The 16,826-nt window shown below is 38.2% G+C and overlaps 1 protein-coding gene across 1 annotated transcript in view; it reads right to left on the reverse strand.

Annotated features, from left to right (window-relative positions):
• The window catches only part of LOC138958895 (transient receptor potential cation channel subfamily M member-like 2), a 41,595-nt gene that overhangs the window by 15,816 nt on the left and 8,953 nt on the right, over positions 1–16,826 (reverse strand). The window contains exons 8-21 of the mRNA XM_070330215.1: positions 16,247–16,406; positions 15,651–15,726; positions 13,227–13,333; positions 12,804–12,938; positions 12,330–12,392; positions 11,251–11,377; positions 9,918–10,025; positions 9,290–9,313; positions 5,708–5,866; positions 4,859–4,958; positions 3,578–3,803; positions 1,777–2,139; positions 1,193–1,336; positions 14–268 (exon numbers count right to left, since the gene is read on the reverse strand). Coding sequence (XP_070186316.1) covers positions 14–268; positions 1,193–1,336; positions 1,777–2,139; positions 3,578–3,803; positions 4,859–4,958; positions 5,708–5,866; positions 9,290–9,313; positions 9,918–10,025; positions 11,251–11,377; positions 12,330–12,392; positions 12,804–12,938; positions 13,227–13,333; positions 15,651–15,726; positions 16,247–16,406 — 2,047 coding nt within the window. The remainder of the gene's footprint in view (positions 1–13; positions 269–1,192; positions 1,337–1,776; positions 2,140–3,577; positions 3,804–4,858; positions 4,959–5,707; positions 5,867–9,289; positions 9,314–9,917; positions 10,026–11,250; positions 11,378–12,329; positions 12,393–12,803; positions 12,939–13,226; positions 13,334–15,650; positions 15,727–16,246; positions 16,407–16,826) is intronic.

Consider the following 16,826-nt stretch of genomic DNA (forward strand, 5'->3'; position numbering starts at 1 on the left):
ATTAAGTACTGACCATTTTGCGAATCATAATGACTTTGGGCCCCATGTTTTTTTCGACGTAGAAGTACTGCATGAAGCGCAGGACGAACATGGCGAGCGTGATGCTGTAGGTGACCCTTGCTCCCACAAAGTCTTCGCCTGTCAGCAAGTACCGCAGAAAGATGGACAGGATGAAGAGACTGTACATGGCTGCATCAAAGCGATTCCAAATGTTGTCGAACCAGCTGCGGTACTTGTACTTCATAGAGTGCTGGTCTCGTATGAATAACTGCAATGATGAAGAGAAATTACATGGCTGCATGAAAGCGATTCCAAATGTTGTCGAACCAGCTGCGGTACTTCTACTTCATAGAGAGCTGGTCTCGTATGAATAACTGCAATGATGAAAAGAAATTACATGGCAGCATGAAAGCGATTCCAAATGTTGTCGAACCAGCTGCGGTACTTGTACTTCATAGAGTGCTGGTCTCGTATGAATAACTGCAATGATGAAGAGAAAGTACATGTCTGCATCAAAGCGATTCCAAATGTTATCGAACCAGCTGCGGTACTTCTACTTCATAGAGTGCTGGTCTTGTATGAATAACTGCAATGATTAAGAGAGAGTGAATGGCTGCATGAAAGCGATTCCAAATTAGCCAGCTGCGATACTTGTACTCAAAAGAGTGCTGGTCTTGTATGAATATTGATCTGCAAAATAAATGTAACCCACACGTATAATGCCCCATCCAGTTCACCTTGGTTTCTCTTTCCTTGTTATTCCATAGTATGCTTTGTTCTTTGTCAAAAGGTCCATTGTAGGTACATGTGTGTGTATGTATGTATGTATGTGTGTATGTGTGTGTGTGTGTGTGTGTGTGTGTGTGCGTGTGTGTGCGTATGCGTGTATGCGTGTATGCGTGCGTGTGTGTATGTATGCATGCGAGTATATAATGTGTGTGCGTGTGTGCGCGTATGTGTGTGTCTGTGCGCATGTTTGCTTGTGCATACATGCATGTATAAGTGTGCATATGCTCACACCCACATATGTACTCTATGCATGTGTGTGTGTGCCTGTGTACACACATCTGAGTTTATATGGAATTCTCTTTCTCTTGGTATCTTGTCTTTCTCTGTCTCTTTTTCTTACTCTCTTAAGTTGTTTTTCTTCACACACAAACAATTTGAGAAACACAAATGTGCATATTCTCACCTGTCGTATCTCTTCCATGATCATGGTGGAGAGCCAGCCCCAGGTGAGGTATTCCTGCAGAGATGGTGAATCCTCCTCAGTCACCGGTCCCAGCTTCACCAGCACCGTGTAGGTGAACAGCCCCATGAAGATTATGTACGCAATCTGAAAAATAACAACATATAATGTTAGATAGCTTCAGTACAAGAGAAGATTATGTTCTCCTCTCTTTTTTCTATGATCCAGTACTGATCGTCTTAATAAACAATAAGTACAATATACTTTGAAGTTATTGTTAAACACACAGTGCTTTGTGCTGAAGTATGAATGCAGTTTCCTTTCTGTATCTTTTCAAAGATCAACTCATAGTCAGTGAAAGTGAAGGTGATTGATAATATGCTAATTCTAATGAAAGTCTTAAACACAGTACTTAATGATCACAGAAACTACTCAGAGAAACTAGACAATAACAACATATCTAAAGTTTATAGTACACATGTAATATTATCACAAACACACACACACACACACACACACACACACACACACACACACACACACACACACACACACCACGCCCGGGAATAAAATAATTCGCCACTCACAACATTGCCAAAGAACTTGGTCACAGGCGCCTGATAAAAGAAGTAAATCGCTGAGACTATGTTGATGTTGTCTGTGGTGAAATTGAACAGATTCACTTTCTTGAACTTTGAAGCCAGGCTGTGTTTCCGTCTTCGAGTCTGCGACCGTATGAAGCCCAGTCCATCTCCGTCCGTGTCTGGAAGTTTGTCACTGGGCCCCACCTGGTTTTCATGCTGAGGGGAAAGGCCAGTGGAGACCAGCTTCCCATCTGAAGTTATCTCCATTTCTTGCACAAAGTCATTCTCTTCCTCATTCTTGTCTTTGGGGTCGACAGTGAACTTGATAAAAGGCACTAGAATGGGCAGGATCGTGCACACAAATATCTGGAAAAAAGGGAGAGAGAAAAAATGTCTTGTTGATACTTTATAAACAAAGGGAAGTAAGCGCTCTAAATGTATACAACATGTGTAATAGAGTTAGTGAGTGTTATTGGGAACCATTCTCCTGGCACCTGAGAGAAAGTCGCTTGTTCATTTCAATGCTTCAGTGCTAGGAGATTGCTTCCGAATAACTCTCACTTACTCTATTACACATGTTGTATGGAAAGGGAAGTAAGCATTATAAATAGAGACAACATACCGTTTTTTTGTCTATATCCTGAGAACAGATGTTTGGAAATAACTCAGGTTTGTATGGGTTGTCGCTTTGAAAGTTTATTGTCATCATCTCTCTCTCTGTCTCTCTCTGTCTCTCTCTGTCTCTCTCTGTCTCTCTCTGTCTCTGTCTCTGTCTCTGTCTCTGTCTCTGTCTCTCTCTCTCTCTCTCTCTCTCTCTCTCTCTCTCTCTCTCTCTCTCTCTCTCTCTCTCCTCTCTCTCTCTCTCCTCTCTCTCTCTCTCTCTCTCTCTCTCTCTCTCTCTCTCTCTCTCTCTCTCTCTCTCTCTCTCTCTCGTGCTTATCATACATAGTATTAATACAGGAAGGAAAATTTTAGCTTTCCCGATCACAGTTACCTTGATTTTTGTTTTCACGATCACAAACACCTTGACGAATAGAGGATCATGGAGTGATACAGCTGTGAAAAATGTACGTTGAAAATAATATGCTTTGCAATAATGCCCATCACGATAACGAAAACAAATGACGATCACGATCACGAGACTTGATTTTTTTTTGTCATCACGGATCACGGGCAAAGTCCCATCACGATCACAGAAATGGAAATTTCGGCAATCACGGTCACAGAAAGGTCAAAAAACGCCAATCACGATCACGATTTTAAACCCTTTGGGGCCCTCGACCATGTGTGGAAAGTTTGCCTCAATAAAAGAAAGAGTACTCACTCTTTCACAACCCATACAGACACGACAGGGTTATTTTCAGAGTTGGTCTATTTCTTTTAGATCTCAGTTATTAGTTCCTGCATCTGCTAGTTTCACCTCCAATAAATCAGTCCCGTAAATTATTTTATATTAAATTTTCTATTCTTCCTCTTCTATTTCTAACAACCTTTAGACACTTCTTGACTAGTATCCTTCACTAAATCCCAACCAAATTCCTAACAGAACAATGATACAGCACCAAGTGTCCTTGACAAACAGAGTAGAGATAGTCGAGACCTTGAGAAAACCTCATCGAGTTAATTGCCATATATATACAAGTCATATTTGCAGTAAATCACTTTGTGTCACAATCTTTCAACTAAATAAATTGAAAATGTATATTAAAATTTTTTTTTTTTAAACATCACAGACAACAACAGAGCAACTGATATAGCCTCACCCACAAAGAATCACACCCGATTCTTCAAACCCACAACCCACCTTCATTTCAGAGGTGTACAGGGCCATGCGCCCTTTCCAGATGGAGCTGATTTTGGTCTGGCAAGCCGAGTGTTCCGTGAACTCCATCAGCTCAAACTCCTCGGCCATTTTGAAGAGCGTAAGGCGGCCCCAGTGGTCGAGCTCTCTGACCAGTAGACGATGGGTCAGCTGCTTGTCCCGACTGTAGCACTCGGACAGAATGCTCACCGCCCACCTCTCACACTCACTGTGACAGGGAGCATGAAAAGTCATTGTAAATCGAAGCCAGTCTAATAAACAATGTATCAATTGAACACTGAATTTTGCATCTTTGAGCCATGTGACGTCAGAGGCCAACAAAACTTCATATTTAGGCGGCCAGCCGAGATTACAAAATAGTGCATGTTTCAACAGTGTGCATTCAATCATAAAAACTAAAAGGAATTCTAACCAGAATCGATCGATACATAAATGTTATTTGTATTTTTTGAATATGACAATCCCAGTGCACTAAGGGATTTATAGAGCAAATCTCGAAAATAATTATTGAACTCAGCGCTATGCGCTTCGTTCAATAATGAATTTTCTCGATTTGCTCTATAAATCCCTTAGTGCACTGGGATGTCTCAATAACTTAAATAATAATAAATGAGCATTTATATAGCGCAACATCATAACTTTACAAGTATGCTCTTTGCGCTTGACACATTTAAAATTAAAACACAGTTATACAAGCATTTACATCTACATTCATAGTCAGCAATGCTTAATTAAAAGCATACACCATCAAACATACATTACAAAAGATTCTTCCACTAACTAAGGATTTTTTAGTAGCAGTGTTTAAATGTCGAAGCAGCTTTTCCCATTTTTACCCAAGAGACCGACTGTATATTGTGTTATTATATTTGTCAGACTTGATTGTACCAAGTCCCTACACATGTTGTAATGCGCTTAGAGCCAAATATTTTTGTTTTTTGTAAGGGATAGGCGCAATATAAATACACTTTATTATTATTATTATTATTATTATAACTAAGTAATAAAAACATGAATAAAATAGATAGTGTTGTTTGTACATGTATTTAAAGCGCTTATGGCCCTTTGTTTTTGTGGTCTTGTCTTTAGCGCTCTGCCTAACTTTGTTATATGAACACTAATAAACAAAGAGTGCATAGAAGTTACAAATCATGAAGAAAATAGAGCAATCAGAAATGGGAGTGCTCTGAAAAAATACAATACAATAAATCTGTTTGTTCACTTCATCCTTCACAAAATCCTATTAGTGGACGTAGTGCTTACTCAGAATGATCGGCCATATCTTTGGCAATCTCTGCTTCTTCCTCATCCTCTGCAAGCTCTGACAGTCGATACAGCAGTGCACTGCCGAACAGAGCACTTCCTGAAAAACAATAAATCACAGGTTTTAATTCAGTTGTACTCCTACACCCATGTGCACGGGAAAAATAGTGTGAAAATAGCCACAGGTAGTAAAACCTTCCCCTTGTTTATACCTTTCTGCTGGAGAATGTAAGGTTTGGGGGTAGAACTAAATTGCACTACTCATTAACAACGCATGCTGAAAGAATTTCCTGCCTTCAAAGCCAACTCTCAATCTCACATGTTCACAAAGACACATAGGCTTTATTAAAACAGTAATAAAAGAGGCTGCATATCATTCAGACATTTCTGATACAACTGTATATTCATCGACAACTTTAAATTTAAAAGTACAATTGCTGAGACATTTTTTGAAATGGCAGTGGCCAGACTTTTCTAGTGCCTGTCAAGGGAAACACTTCCGAGACCCTTGGAAAAAGGGTCGCACAAAATTAATGAATTGTTGCCATTGCCAGTGAACAGGTTAAAGAACCGAAATTTGTTTCAACTCATCTGTTCAGACAATGCTTGCTTCAAAACAGCTTGCCTAGAGCAGAATTTTTACAGAGTACGTGCAGCCCCCTTTTCAAATGACCCCATTTAAGACTTTCTGTTCATATAGATTAAGCTGTGCAAAAAAGGCAGGTCCCATTGCAGAAAGTCAAAGATGTTCTTTCATTTACACGGGTTTTCCTGTAAACAAAACTCTACTGCCTGACACACCAACTTAAGACAGAAAATCACCAGCAGTATTACTAGCGGTGATCTTACCAATGTGATCTTTTCCGAGTCGCCAGAAGAGATGAGTCAGCTCTCGTCGGTTGAACAGAAGGGCCCAGATGAACAGCTCGCGTTCAGGTTCCGGAAAATCAGGCAGGTCTTCAAACTTGACCTTGGTTCTGCGGCGTGACATTTTATGTCCATGAGGCGCTGCATATATGGGGAAAAAAGGAACCAAAGCATGAATACATCCATACCTTTGTCCACATTCTAGTCTTCAGTAAAACGGATGAGTCTACAAGCAAGAAGATGCTTTCATCTTTAATGCTTCCAATTTAAAGATTGCTAATACTACTAATTTTAAACCCCAAGTATAGAGTGACGACGACGATCAAATGGACCAGTGGTTCTAAAAGAACTTAACATTTTTACTCTGTCTATGTATGTACTTCACCTACCTAAAAATCTAGCCCACATACTCTTTTAAAAAGAATTCAAATGAGAAAAAGCAGTTCCTAAAAGTACCTGCAGATGTACAGGTTTAAGGCATTTCATAAAAGACTCTGAAAGAAAATGTGACCAGCCAGCTGGTGCAATTTACTGTGTACGATAATACAGCAAGGGAAGCAACCAATTAAATCATCAGCTCAAGAACCAAGGGAGTAAACCCTGTATACCCTCCACATGATTTTTTAAAAAATCTTTAAATCTTCCATGCACATTCTGGCATCAGTATAGAATTGATATGAAGTATGTGTATAACCATGCAAGATCGTACAGATATTATACACATATCGTTTCATCCACAACAAAATAATTGGCAGCTGTTATAAACTGCCTGGTTTTTATACATCTTTTGTAAGACTGTAAACACAGAAATTGTAACTCCAAAAGGGGAATGCAGATGTAGATTAGCTTTAACCGTTAACTCTCTCGAACTGACTAGTTTGAGAAGAAATCCTAAATTTCTTTTTGAGAAAATATGAGCAATTGTGCCTGCATGCTGAAATGTTAATTTTAGATTACATTGAAAGTTATAATCCAAATATCATTAATGAGCAATATTGCACCAATCAATCAATTCATGATTTTAGATGGCACCCACTTAACACATTCTGCAAACACACACACACACACAGAAACACAAAAACACACACACAGAGACAAACATATATCCTGCATCATTCACACATAACCGTTAAGCAGTGGACTCATGCCCTTTTTTTTTTTTTACACAGCAGTATAAAAACAAGACAAATTTGGATACAAAATAAAGACTTTTGGTTTGACATGTCATTACTAAGAAATGTAAAAAGTAACTGTAAGATTGTTAAAGTACACAACAACGTTTAAACCACTGAAGAAAAACATTGAATAATCATGATTGTTTGAGAGAAAAAATACACACAAAAAGATGTAACTGGCAGAATAAAACAATTATTATCAACAACAAAATTAAAAGTTTTGAATTATGCTGGTTAATGTAATCAAATTAAAAACGTCTTAATAATGCTAGCTGTGAGTTTAGACAGGGTTACAAACAAATATAAACTATCACAACACTATTTTGTGTGTTTGTGTGTGCAGTGTTTGTTCATGTCAGAAGTACATTATAATAAGAAGTAGTTAACGACAACTACATGCAGTCGACACGCGGTTATACATTGCCCACTATGCTTTTTCCAAAAGCTGCTGTTACTAAAAATAGAATGGGTATTTCTGGGAATCGTTCACTAGAAACACTCGATAATTATGCAACCCTATGATAAATTTGATATTTAGCACATCACTCAAAACTTTTGGAATAAATTAAAATGTCAGTTAATGAGTTATTCTCCTCTTTATCTGTTCTATCGTCTTTCTTCTTCTTTTTTGTGTGTGTACTTTTGTGTTTTTGTGCCTGAAGAAGACCCTTAGGTCGAAACGTCGCTGTTATTCGTTCCGTGTTCGTCATTTTAACGTGAGTGCATTGCTTTTTGGTCTCTTTATTAAAATGAATAAATTACAAGAATTGAAAGTTCAGAAAATAAAGACAAAGTTAAAAAAAAAATTTAAAGTTTGAAAATTATTGTTAACTGCTATGAGATTCGAACCCGTGACTGCCAAATCAACGATTTGGCTGTCAGTAGCTCTACCGATTGATCTTACCGGGCTCACTTTGCTCTGGGGTAAAATTTGAAATTTTATCTTTGAATATTACGCGTGAGTTCTCAAGCATGTGTATATGAGTAATCCATTCATTGGTTTCTAAGTTTCTCCGTTGCGTATTTGTGTACTGTACGTTCTGTCGATAAAACTGTTCAGGCAAGTTAAGTTGATAACTGACTCTATGCTTCCGTTCACTTCATATCTGTTTGGAAAGCAAACTCAAGTAGCATTAATTTCTTCAAGTGGGGCGGATGTAAGTTGGCAGTCCATCTCTGCAATGCATTGACTAATCGCCGAAAGGCATTGACATCTTTTCATGAAAGGATTTCCCTACCAAGAATTCTAAACATGTTTGGAGATTTTAATGATTTCGTTCAGGGCGATGACGCCCCATTGCCGGTTTATTATATAAAGGAAAGCAAGCGGTTAAAAACGGGCATCAACAAAAAGCTGGAATTTGTTAGCGGTACTAAATGAACTAACGAGATTGTCTTTGAAATACTTGAAATGAGCTGATCAAGTGACTGTTAACGTATGACAGGGGCTTTGACAACCAGAGTTTTCCCCCTTGAAAATGTTTTTCATTTTTGTCAGAGAAATGCTGTTTTTGAGTTTTATTGAAATCTTTACAACAGATAATTTTATATTTTTCTCTTATTTGAGCGAGTGTACATTTATCGTTGGAATGGCATTACATCACTTATATTGAGAAAATAATATCTCTAATAAATAAGTATCAGAAAGGCGATGAATCGCGTTTGCAGATGAATGCATATTATTTTTGCAACCGATCTAGGAAAACTAAAATAAAAGGCTTGGTAGCCATGGAATTGGTATTTTTATGCTCTGGTAATCATGGAATACACAGCATATTCTCCTACTTCAGCTAACAGAGACAAAGATGCAGGTCATGGGATAAGTGCATATGTGACCCTCCACCACGAAATGAGTTGCATGTCACCTTGCGCGGTTCTGCGCTAGGCTTAATATAAGTCCCGGGGGAGTGTCTGGTAACAGTGTGAGGGTCACCTTAGTCACAGGCTTATAACTCTAACAGTTTTCGCTCTTTTCTAAACAGGTTTCACCACTGGATAGAGCATAAAAAACTCTTTAGGAAAATGTAAAAATACGAAAATCATGCAAAGGTGACATGCGACTCATTCCATGGTGGAGGGTCACATATATCCCTTTCTATGCATGCACACATCTGCACTATGCACGCGCACATACTTACTGTTCATTAAAATCAAGTAACATATATCAAGTAACATTGAGCATAATGTATAAATACAAAATATATAGCACAGTATTGCAGTAGCACATACAAAACAAAATATTACTTGCACATGCAACAACAATATTTCTCCACTTTCTCAGCCTCATAATTAGCTTGGTATTTTTTCAAAACAAAAGCAAGCCTAAGGTTATATAAAATATCATTCCAAGCTGGTGCCAAGAAAAATCAATCTCTTGTCTTATACTTACCTTTGGGACGTAATTTTGTAAAAACTGAGAGGACATGTGCAGCAAAACATTAATGTTACTGATTTTCTTCCCACTGATATTTTGTTAATGCCAAAAACATGATTGGGTTGTGAGGGACCCTGCTATCTTTATTTTGCAAACAAATTAAAAACACAAGCAACCGCACACACTCATTCACACACACTCATTTACACACACACACACACGTGCTCAAGCATACACACACACACACTGACACACACACACACATAGAGACAGACAGAAAGACAGACATGCATACACACAGACACAAAAAAGACACACAAAGCTATTTCCAGAGATTATGCTCCTCCCTCCCACACTTACCCTAATGTAAGATTAAGAAACATTTGTAACAAAAACTACTTTTTTTTTATTAAATGTATGTCAATACTGTCAAACCCTTCAGGCCTTTCCAACCCAAACCCGCCGAGATTTCATTTCCAGGGAAAAACCATCCATCCCCTAATTCAAGTCCACCCCACACCTTCCCCTAACACTTTCCTGACAGTAATGAAAGTAAGATGCATAAAAAAATGACACCAGCTAGTATAACTTCTATCCGAACACATCAGGGCTTTTAAGCAATAAACTAGTGGCATTTCCTCACCATTTAGAGATTTCCGTGATTCGATGCGAGAGCTCATGGGCTGGCACTTGTTCCTGTCTCCTTTCCATTTCATCGAAGGTGTCTCATTCTCCACAACATGGTTGTGATCTGTTAGCATCAAGAAAAACACAAATAAATCCAATCATATCAAATATTAATAAAGATCCAAAAGCAAGCGTACTCACCAAAGTTTAACACATCTCAGTGTCTCTTTGAACATGACTCTGTGTAAATGTGTCCATGTTTCTGTGTATCTTAAATTGTTCTTTGCCACTTGAATAACACTGAGAACAAAGATGTGTTGTATTGTATCATATTGTATGGTAACTGAACAGAGACAGAGAATCCAGTACAGGTACATGTACTTTCAATACAATAATTTATTTTCGTCTTGGACAAAATAATTTCATCATGTTTATAAATATCAACAAGTCGCGTAAGGCGAAATTACAACATTTAGTCAAGCTGTCGAACTAATAGAATGAAACTGAACTCACTGCATTTTTACAGCAAGAGCGTATACTCGTAAATCGTCAGTCCACCGCTCGATGCAGAGGCAGTGAAATTGACAAGAAGAGCGGGGTAGTAGTTGCGCTGAGAAGGATAGCACGCTTTTCTTTATCTCTATTCTTTTTAACTTTCTGAGCGTGTTTTTAATCCAAACATATCACATCTATATGTTTTTGGAATCAGGAACCCACAAGGAATAAGATCAAATTGTTTTTAAATCGATTTCGGAAATTTTATTTTAATAATAATTTTTATATTTTTAATTTTCAGAGCTTGTTTTTAATCCAAATATAACATATTTATATGTTTTTGGAATCAGAAAATGATGAAGAATAAGATAAACGTAAATTTGGATCGTTTTAAAAACAAATGTTCTTTTTTACAATTTTCAGATTTTTAATGACCAAAGTCATTAATTAATTTTTAAGCCACCAAGCTGAATTGCAATACCGAAGTCCGGCCTTCGTCGAAGATTGCTGGGCCAAAATTTCAATCAATTTGATTGAAAAATGAGGGTGTGACAGTGCCACCTCAACTTTTACAAAAAGCCGGATATGACGTCATCAAAGGTATTTATCGGAAAAAAAGAAAAAAACGTCCAGGGATATCATTCCCAGGAACTCTCATGTCAAATTTCATAAAGATCGGTCCAGTAGTTTGGTCTGAATCGCTCTACACACACACACAGACAGACAGACAGACAGACAGACAGACAGACAGACACACACACACACACACACACACATACACCACAACCCTCGTCTCGATTCCCCCCTCTACGTAAAAACATTTAGTAAAAACTTGACTAAATGTAAAAACTAACCTTCGTAGAGCTTAAAACTTTGGTTCCGCAGCAGATGAACGATGACTTTGTTGATGTATGTCAGCATCTCTGGAAAGTTCTCAAAGTCTGGGGTTCCTCTGCAGAGGAGAAAGGCAGCCCAGGTTTGCTGTTGACAGGCAGACACAGAGAAGTCCAAATATTGTACATACATGAAAATCGAAATGAAAAAGTTTCATTGGACAACAACAACAACAAATACAACAACTATCACTTTTCGATTTCAAAGCCTTTTTACCCCTGTACCCTATTGACCAGTTCATGTAAACAAGGGTTATTCTGTTACTAAGTGGACCTGAGAGAATTGTTATGACATGTACATTCTGCTCTCTCGGGAAAAGCGTTCAAAGTTCACATTAACTAGACTTTCAATTACTGTATATCAAGTGATCTGAGCATTACAACATCTGTAAGAATTACTTGGAGGTCAAATGGTTTTCCCCTGCATGAGAAACATCACTACATTAATTCCAGTGAGCAGATGCCACTGAAGATTCAATTTGTAGTTGCTAACATTAATTTTGTGAAAAGGCCCATTAGAAGCAGATTTATTCTGCTCCAATATGCTTTTTTGTCTTCTCTTTGTCTCTGTTCGCTTTTCCTGATTAACCCCTGACCATCACGGCACAAAATGTGGGTCCAAAATGTTGAAAAATGTGTTTTGGGTTCTCCTCACTTTTAGGTCCTTTGAACACCAGAATCATTGTTTGATGAATGTGTCCTATAAAAGTAACATTTTACCCCATATTTTGCACAAAAAGTCAAAATATTAAATAAATCAAATAAGTTCACTTTTGGTGACAAAAACTAACTTTTCTGAGCTTTTTCAACAAATAAGATCTCCCCAAAAATAATCGAAAGTCTGGTGAAGCAACAAATCTTACATTTCATTTCATCTGTGCAAAGATTTTTAGTATAAAACAAATTTTTTTTTCAGAGACAGACAGACAAACAGACCGACCGACCGACATACAGACAGACAGACAGAAGATAGACAGACAGAGTGAAACCAATACACAACCCGTATATACAAGTTTGTAAAAATAAGATAAGTGACTGACCCTCAGGTAGGAGATGAGATACCTCAGAAGACTGGCTGAAATATCTGTCTGGTCTGCGACACACTGCAAGCAACAAGAGCAAAACATACGTGAGGGATGCACTGAGCTAAAACACTAATGCAGACTTTTATGAAGTTTGGGCAAATACCTCGCATATAGTGAATGAAGAGATTGCCTGTACAAGGATTTTACATCATTCATGAACTGACTTAATTTTTCTGTATACATGTACATTCCAGCTGTCACGATAATCTGATACAGGCAGTGAAAAAGACACATTCATAGCTTAAATTAAATCTATGTGTGTACATTTGTAACACAAGAACATCGGACACACTCTCTCTCTCTTGAGCGCATGCACACACGCACTCACAGACAGAAAAACTTGTGAACATCCCCTAATCCAAACCACAACCCCCCCCCCCCTCCCACCCACCTCCTATAAACACTAACAAGATCAAAACAAGCACTCACATTGCAGTACAGGTTCCAAAGAGTTTTTGTGGTCAAGAAACGCTTCAGATCCACTCCATTATCCAAGAACAGCTGTACAAAGTCTGCACGATTCTGAACCAGTGCTGTGAACATGGCATTGTACAGTTCTGCTTGCTGAAATCAGACAAAAATCATATTTTTTAAGTAGCAGTACATAACTCTCATGATTTTAAGAATCATAAGGCTTTATAAGATTAGTTTGTCAAACTGAAGTGACAAACAGTAGTTCTTGTGTACCATTAGCATTGCATGCTCATAATTCCAGGTACAAAGTCAACACTGTTCTGAACCATGCAGTTCCAGGAGGGTCACTGCAGATTGATCTCTGCTCCCTAATTTAGAAATAAATGTTGTCCATTATTGTTTTATTGTACAATTATGGCAGTAAAATGTCTGACGCACCTGCCACTTGTGTCTGTTTTCAGGTGTGAAGATCTCATGCCTTGCAATGTCACACCGGTTCCATGCCAGGGCCAGAGCCAGCTGGGAGTTCACATCAGACTTGTTTGCTGAAATAAATCAAGTTCACTATCACAGCACAGGCTAGAAATACTTGCTGCTTCAGAGCGAAAGCACACAGGAAGCCAAGCTGCACCTCCTCACTCAAACCCACTTGGAAATAAAACAAAAACTGTACGAGACACACACACAAAAGCTGTTATCATAAAATATTTCTTTTCTTTGTCTTTCAAATGCATTCTTAAAGTGTACATTTTCAAAAGCTGTCCATCTTGGGACATACACCTTGACACCACATGAGATTGGCATATTTTGAAAACACTCTGGTGCAGAGGCCTCTAAAATACTGACTTTACACCAATTAAGTTTAAGTATCCAGAATAATAGTATGAAGCATCATTAACAGCACTAATAAAACAAAGGAGCAGAAATCAGGGTTTTTTAGACCACCAGACAGCTGACAAATGTACAAGATTCATTGCGAACGATTAAATCCACCATCATAAAATCACAAATATCCCAGTGAAATGCAACACCTCACCAGCGCATGCAAACCCAGATGAAAGATAATATTTTAATATAGATACACTGCATGCACCAAAAATCTGACAACATTTGAGCAACTCCTTTTATACCACTCACTTAATTATTTTTGTTACTTGTCCCACTCTTGCGGAATGCGCTAGAAAGAAAGTGACGGTGAAACAATATATTTTTTATCAACTTTTAGTGCAAGTGTGAACATGCATGCAGGTAACGTTGGAGCAGCCTGTCTTATTTTATTCATGCAACAGTTACAGATTTTAGCGTGTCAAAGGTTGGTGATTGCAATGCGTGAGGAGAGTTAACAAAATTTACTGATTAGCAGGACTATGAGGCGCAACTTTTTTTTCAATTTGTACCCCTGTGCCGTATTGACTGGTATCACCTTGTGTATGGCTAGAGAAGAGTACAGATGTACCCACATCGCTATACAAAGAAAGGGAACAGTATATCTTTTGTGATATGCATATTTCTGCTTCTATGACCTGGACAAAGTTTCCTCTGAGACAATCAAAGGCGTCAGTGTCATAGTTAAAACTCGGTCATTGACCCAGGGTCAGAAGGTCAGTGTCTGGTACACTAGAAGGCAGCCAGCTGGTCTCAGCTGAAAATATGGTCATTGACCTGAGGTCATAAGGCCAAACAGCTCTGAGCAGACTCTTTGATTTCACCGCACATCATGGAGAAAAGGTATTTCCACTGATCTGTACATCCCTTTGACTTGCGATCAATCCACCTACACCGTAAGCGCCTAGCTATTGCAGGGATTTTTCTCATTTTTAAACTTGATAGTGGGGGTTGCGCCTTTTGAAACAAAGGGCCTTATTGTCCCGAAAATACAGTTATGTTTTTTTTATTCTGTTCTGTAGACACTGTTGTATCGTTTCAATAATCACCAAGAGAAAATTTCACAGCAGCTGCCACCTGACAACTTACCAGAATCTGTTTTACCTGCATGACCAGAACATTGCCAAATAGGAGAAGAAAATAAACAAGCTCCCGACATCATTATGTTTGATCTGAACACAAAATTAACAGGTGAAAAAAATAAACTAAAAATAAACACCCTAACCTCCCAAATCAACAAATACAATAAAAAGACAATGTTTAGAAATTGTTTGAGGTTTTCATTGCCTGTGGAAGAGTTGAGCCCCTTGAAAATGTTGAGGCAAACGGTAACGCTGCTGATCATGCAGTGGAGATCACCGTGTCACAGTGAATAATGAAGTCTGATGTGCATACAGTCCACTAGGCATACTGCCCTTTCCTTTTGAAAATTTGCTCTTCACTGCTGTCATGACTAACATGTGTATGAGAGTGTCACTACATGTATTTGAAAGCAGCACAACTCGTCCAAAGCCAATTAAACCCAGATACAATTATTTCTGGCATTTACCTCTTTCTGATGCCATTCTTCAAGGACAAAATTTACAAACTACACTTGAGTCAGGTTAGTATTTTGTGCTAGCTTCAAGATGACCCCGTCTTACTTCTTGGCAGCTGAAGCAAAGACCTGATTAGGGAACATCAAAATAAACTTGACTCTTACTTGGAAGCAGACACTAAAAATTAGTAAACAGATAAATAAAGAGATACATTTCAACAACAAAAATTTAAATACATAAATAAACTCCTAAATATAATTATATCTTCATTCAGCAGAGGCCAAGAAATTAAATTCTTCCGAAATACACATCTCCATTCAATTGAGAAAAAGTTATAACAAATATATCAGACAGGTAGATTGCTGAGAGCTTTTACCAAGCAAATATGCAAAACAGAAAAAACTAAAATCAAAACACAAAATATGCCAAAGGATCATACCTTTCAGCAGAGCATACAGGATGGCCCTGTCAATATCTTTCACAGAATCAGCTTTATCCAGGTTGAAAATGTTTATCTGAAAAAGAAAAAACAACAAAAAACATGTATCAATCACACCCCAAAACTCTCAAATCTTCACAAATATAATGACAACAGCAACAGAATTTATAGAATATCTTATCATGCAGAGTTCTCCTAAAAATTTGTTTTATTACTAAGGTTAAAAAAGCATAACACTCATTGACACTGAGACAAGCACAGGCTAAAACAAACACTTCACAAAATTAATTAAATCAAATAAAAACTACAAAATACATGCTGAAACATAAGTCCTACAAAGAATGAAGCTGTTAGATTAAAAATGTCATGCCACAGGGACAGAAACAATAGTTGGTAATTTCGCAACTGAAACGTCAACCAGCCACAGATGGAACGCACACAAAACCTGTTGTTAACACACACACACACACACACACACACACACACACACACACCACACACACACACACACACACACACACACACACACACACACACACACAACCATCATCCTCCCACCCCCTATCCTCTACACCCAACACAGAAACACAAATTACCAGCTTGCGGTTCTTGAGACACGCCTTCAGGTAGCGCAGAGCATCATAGATCTCCCTTTGAATGTCGTCCTCTCCCATTGACTTCCTCCATTCAAACAGGTATCGTGCTTTCTTCACCATGATGTCGTCAAAGTCCAACACATGGATGCTACAGTCTTCACTGTCAACAGGTAAGGCAGAGAATATAGCACAGTACGGTTTGAATTTTGCCATTTTCTTCACACAAAATTTCACATTGCATTCATGACACTTTTGAATAAGCAAGCACAAAATCTCGAGAGAAAAACAGTGGTGTACATTGAAATCCTGCTACCCTATACATGCCAACCGGCATAACAGGCAGCAAGTAATTAACATTCACATCCCAGCTCAGAAAAGGAACTTGCTGTTACTGCTCACCATCAAATCAGGCTTCAACCAAATGTCTTCTGAAAATTCCGGAATCTACTGCTGGTAAGCGCAAGTCCACAGAAGAATTGGCTGCCAACAGCGTAAAGTTTACTCAACACCCCAAACATGTCTGGCAAGTTGTGCTGTTTGTTGAAATAACAGTCAGATAGCATTATGTGATATATTGTTT

The sequence above is a fragment of the Littorina saxatilis genome, linkage group LG2 (assembly GCF_037325665.1).
Source record: "Littorina saxatilis isolate snail1 linkage group LG2, US_GU_Lsax_2.0, whole genome shotgun sequence".
NCBI classification, from domain to species: domain Eukaryota; kingdom Metazoa; phylum Mollusca; class Gastropoda; order Littorinimorpha; family Littorinidae; genus Littorina; species Littorina saxatilis.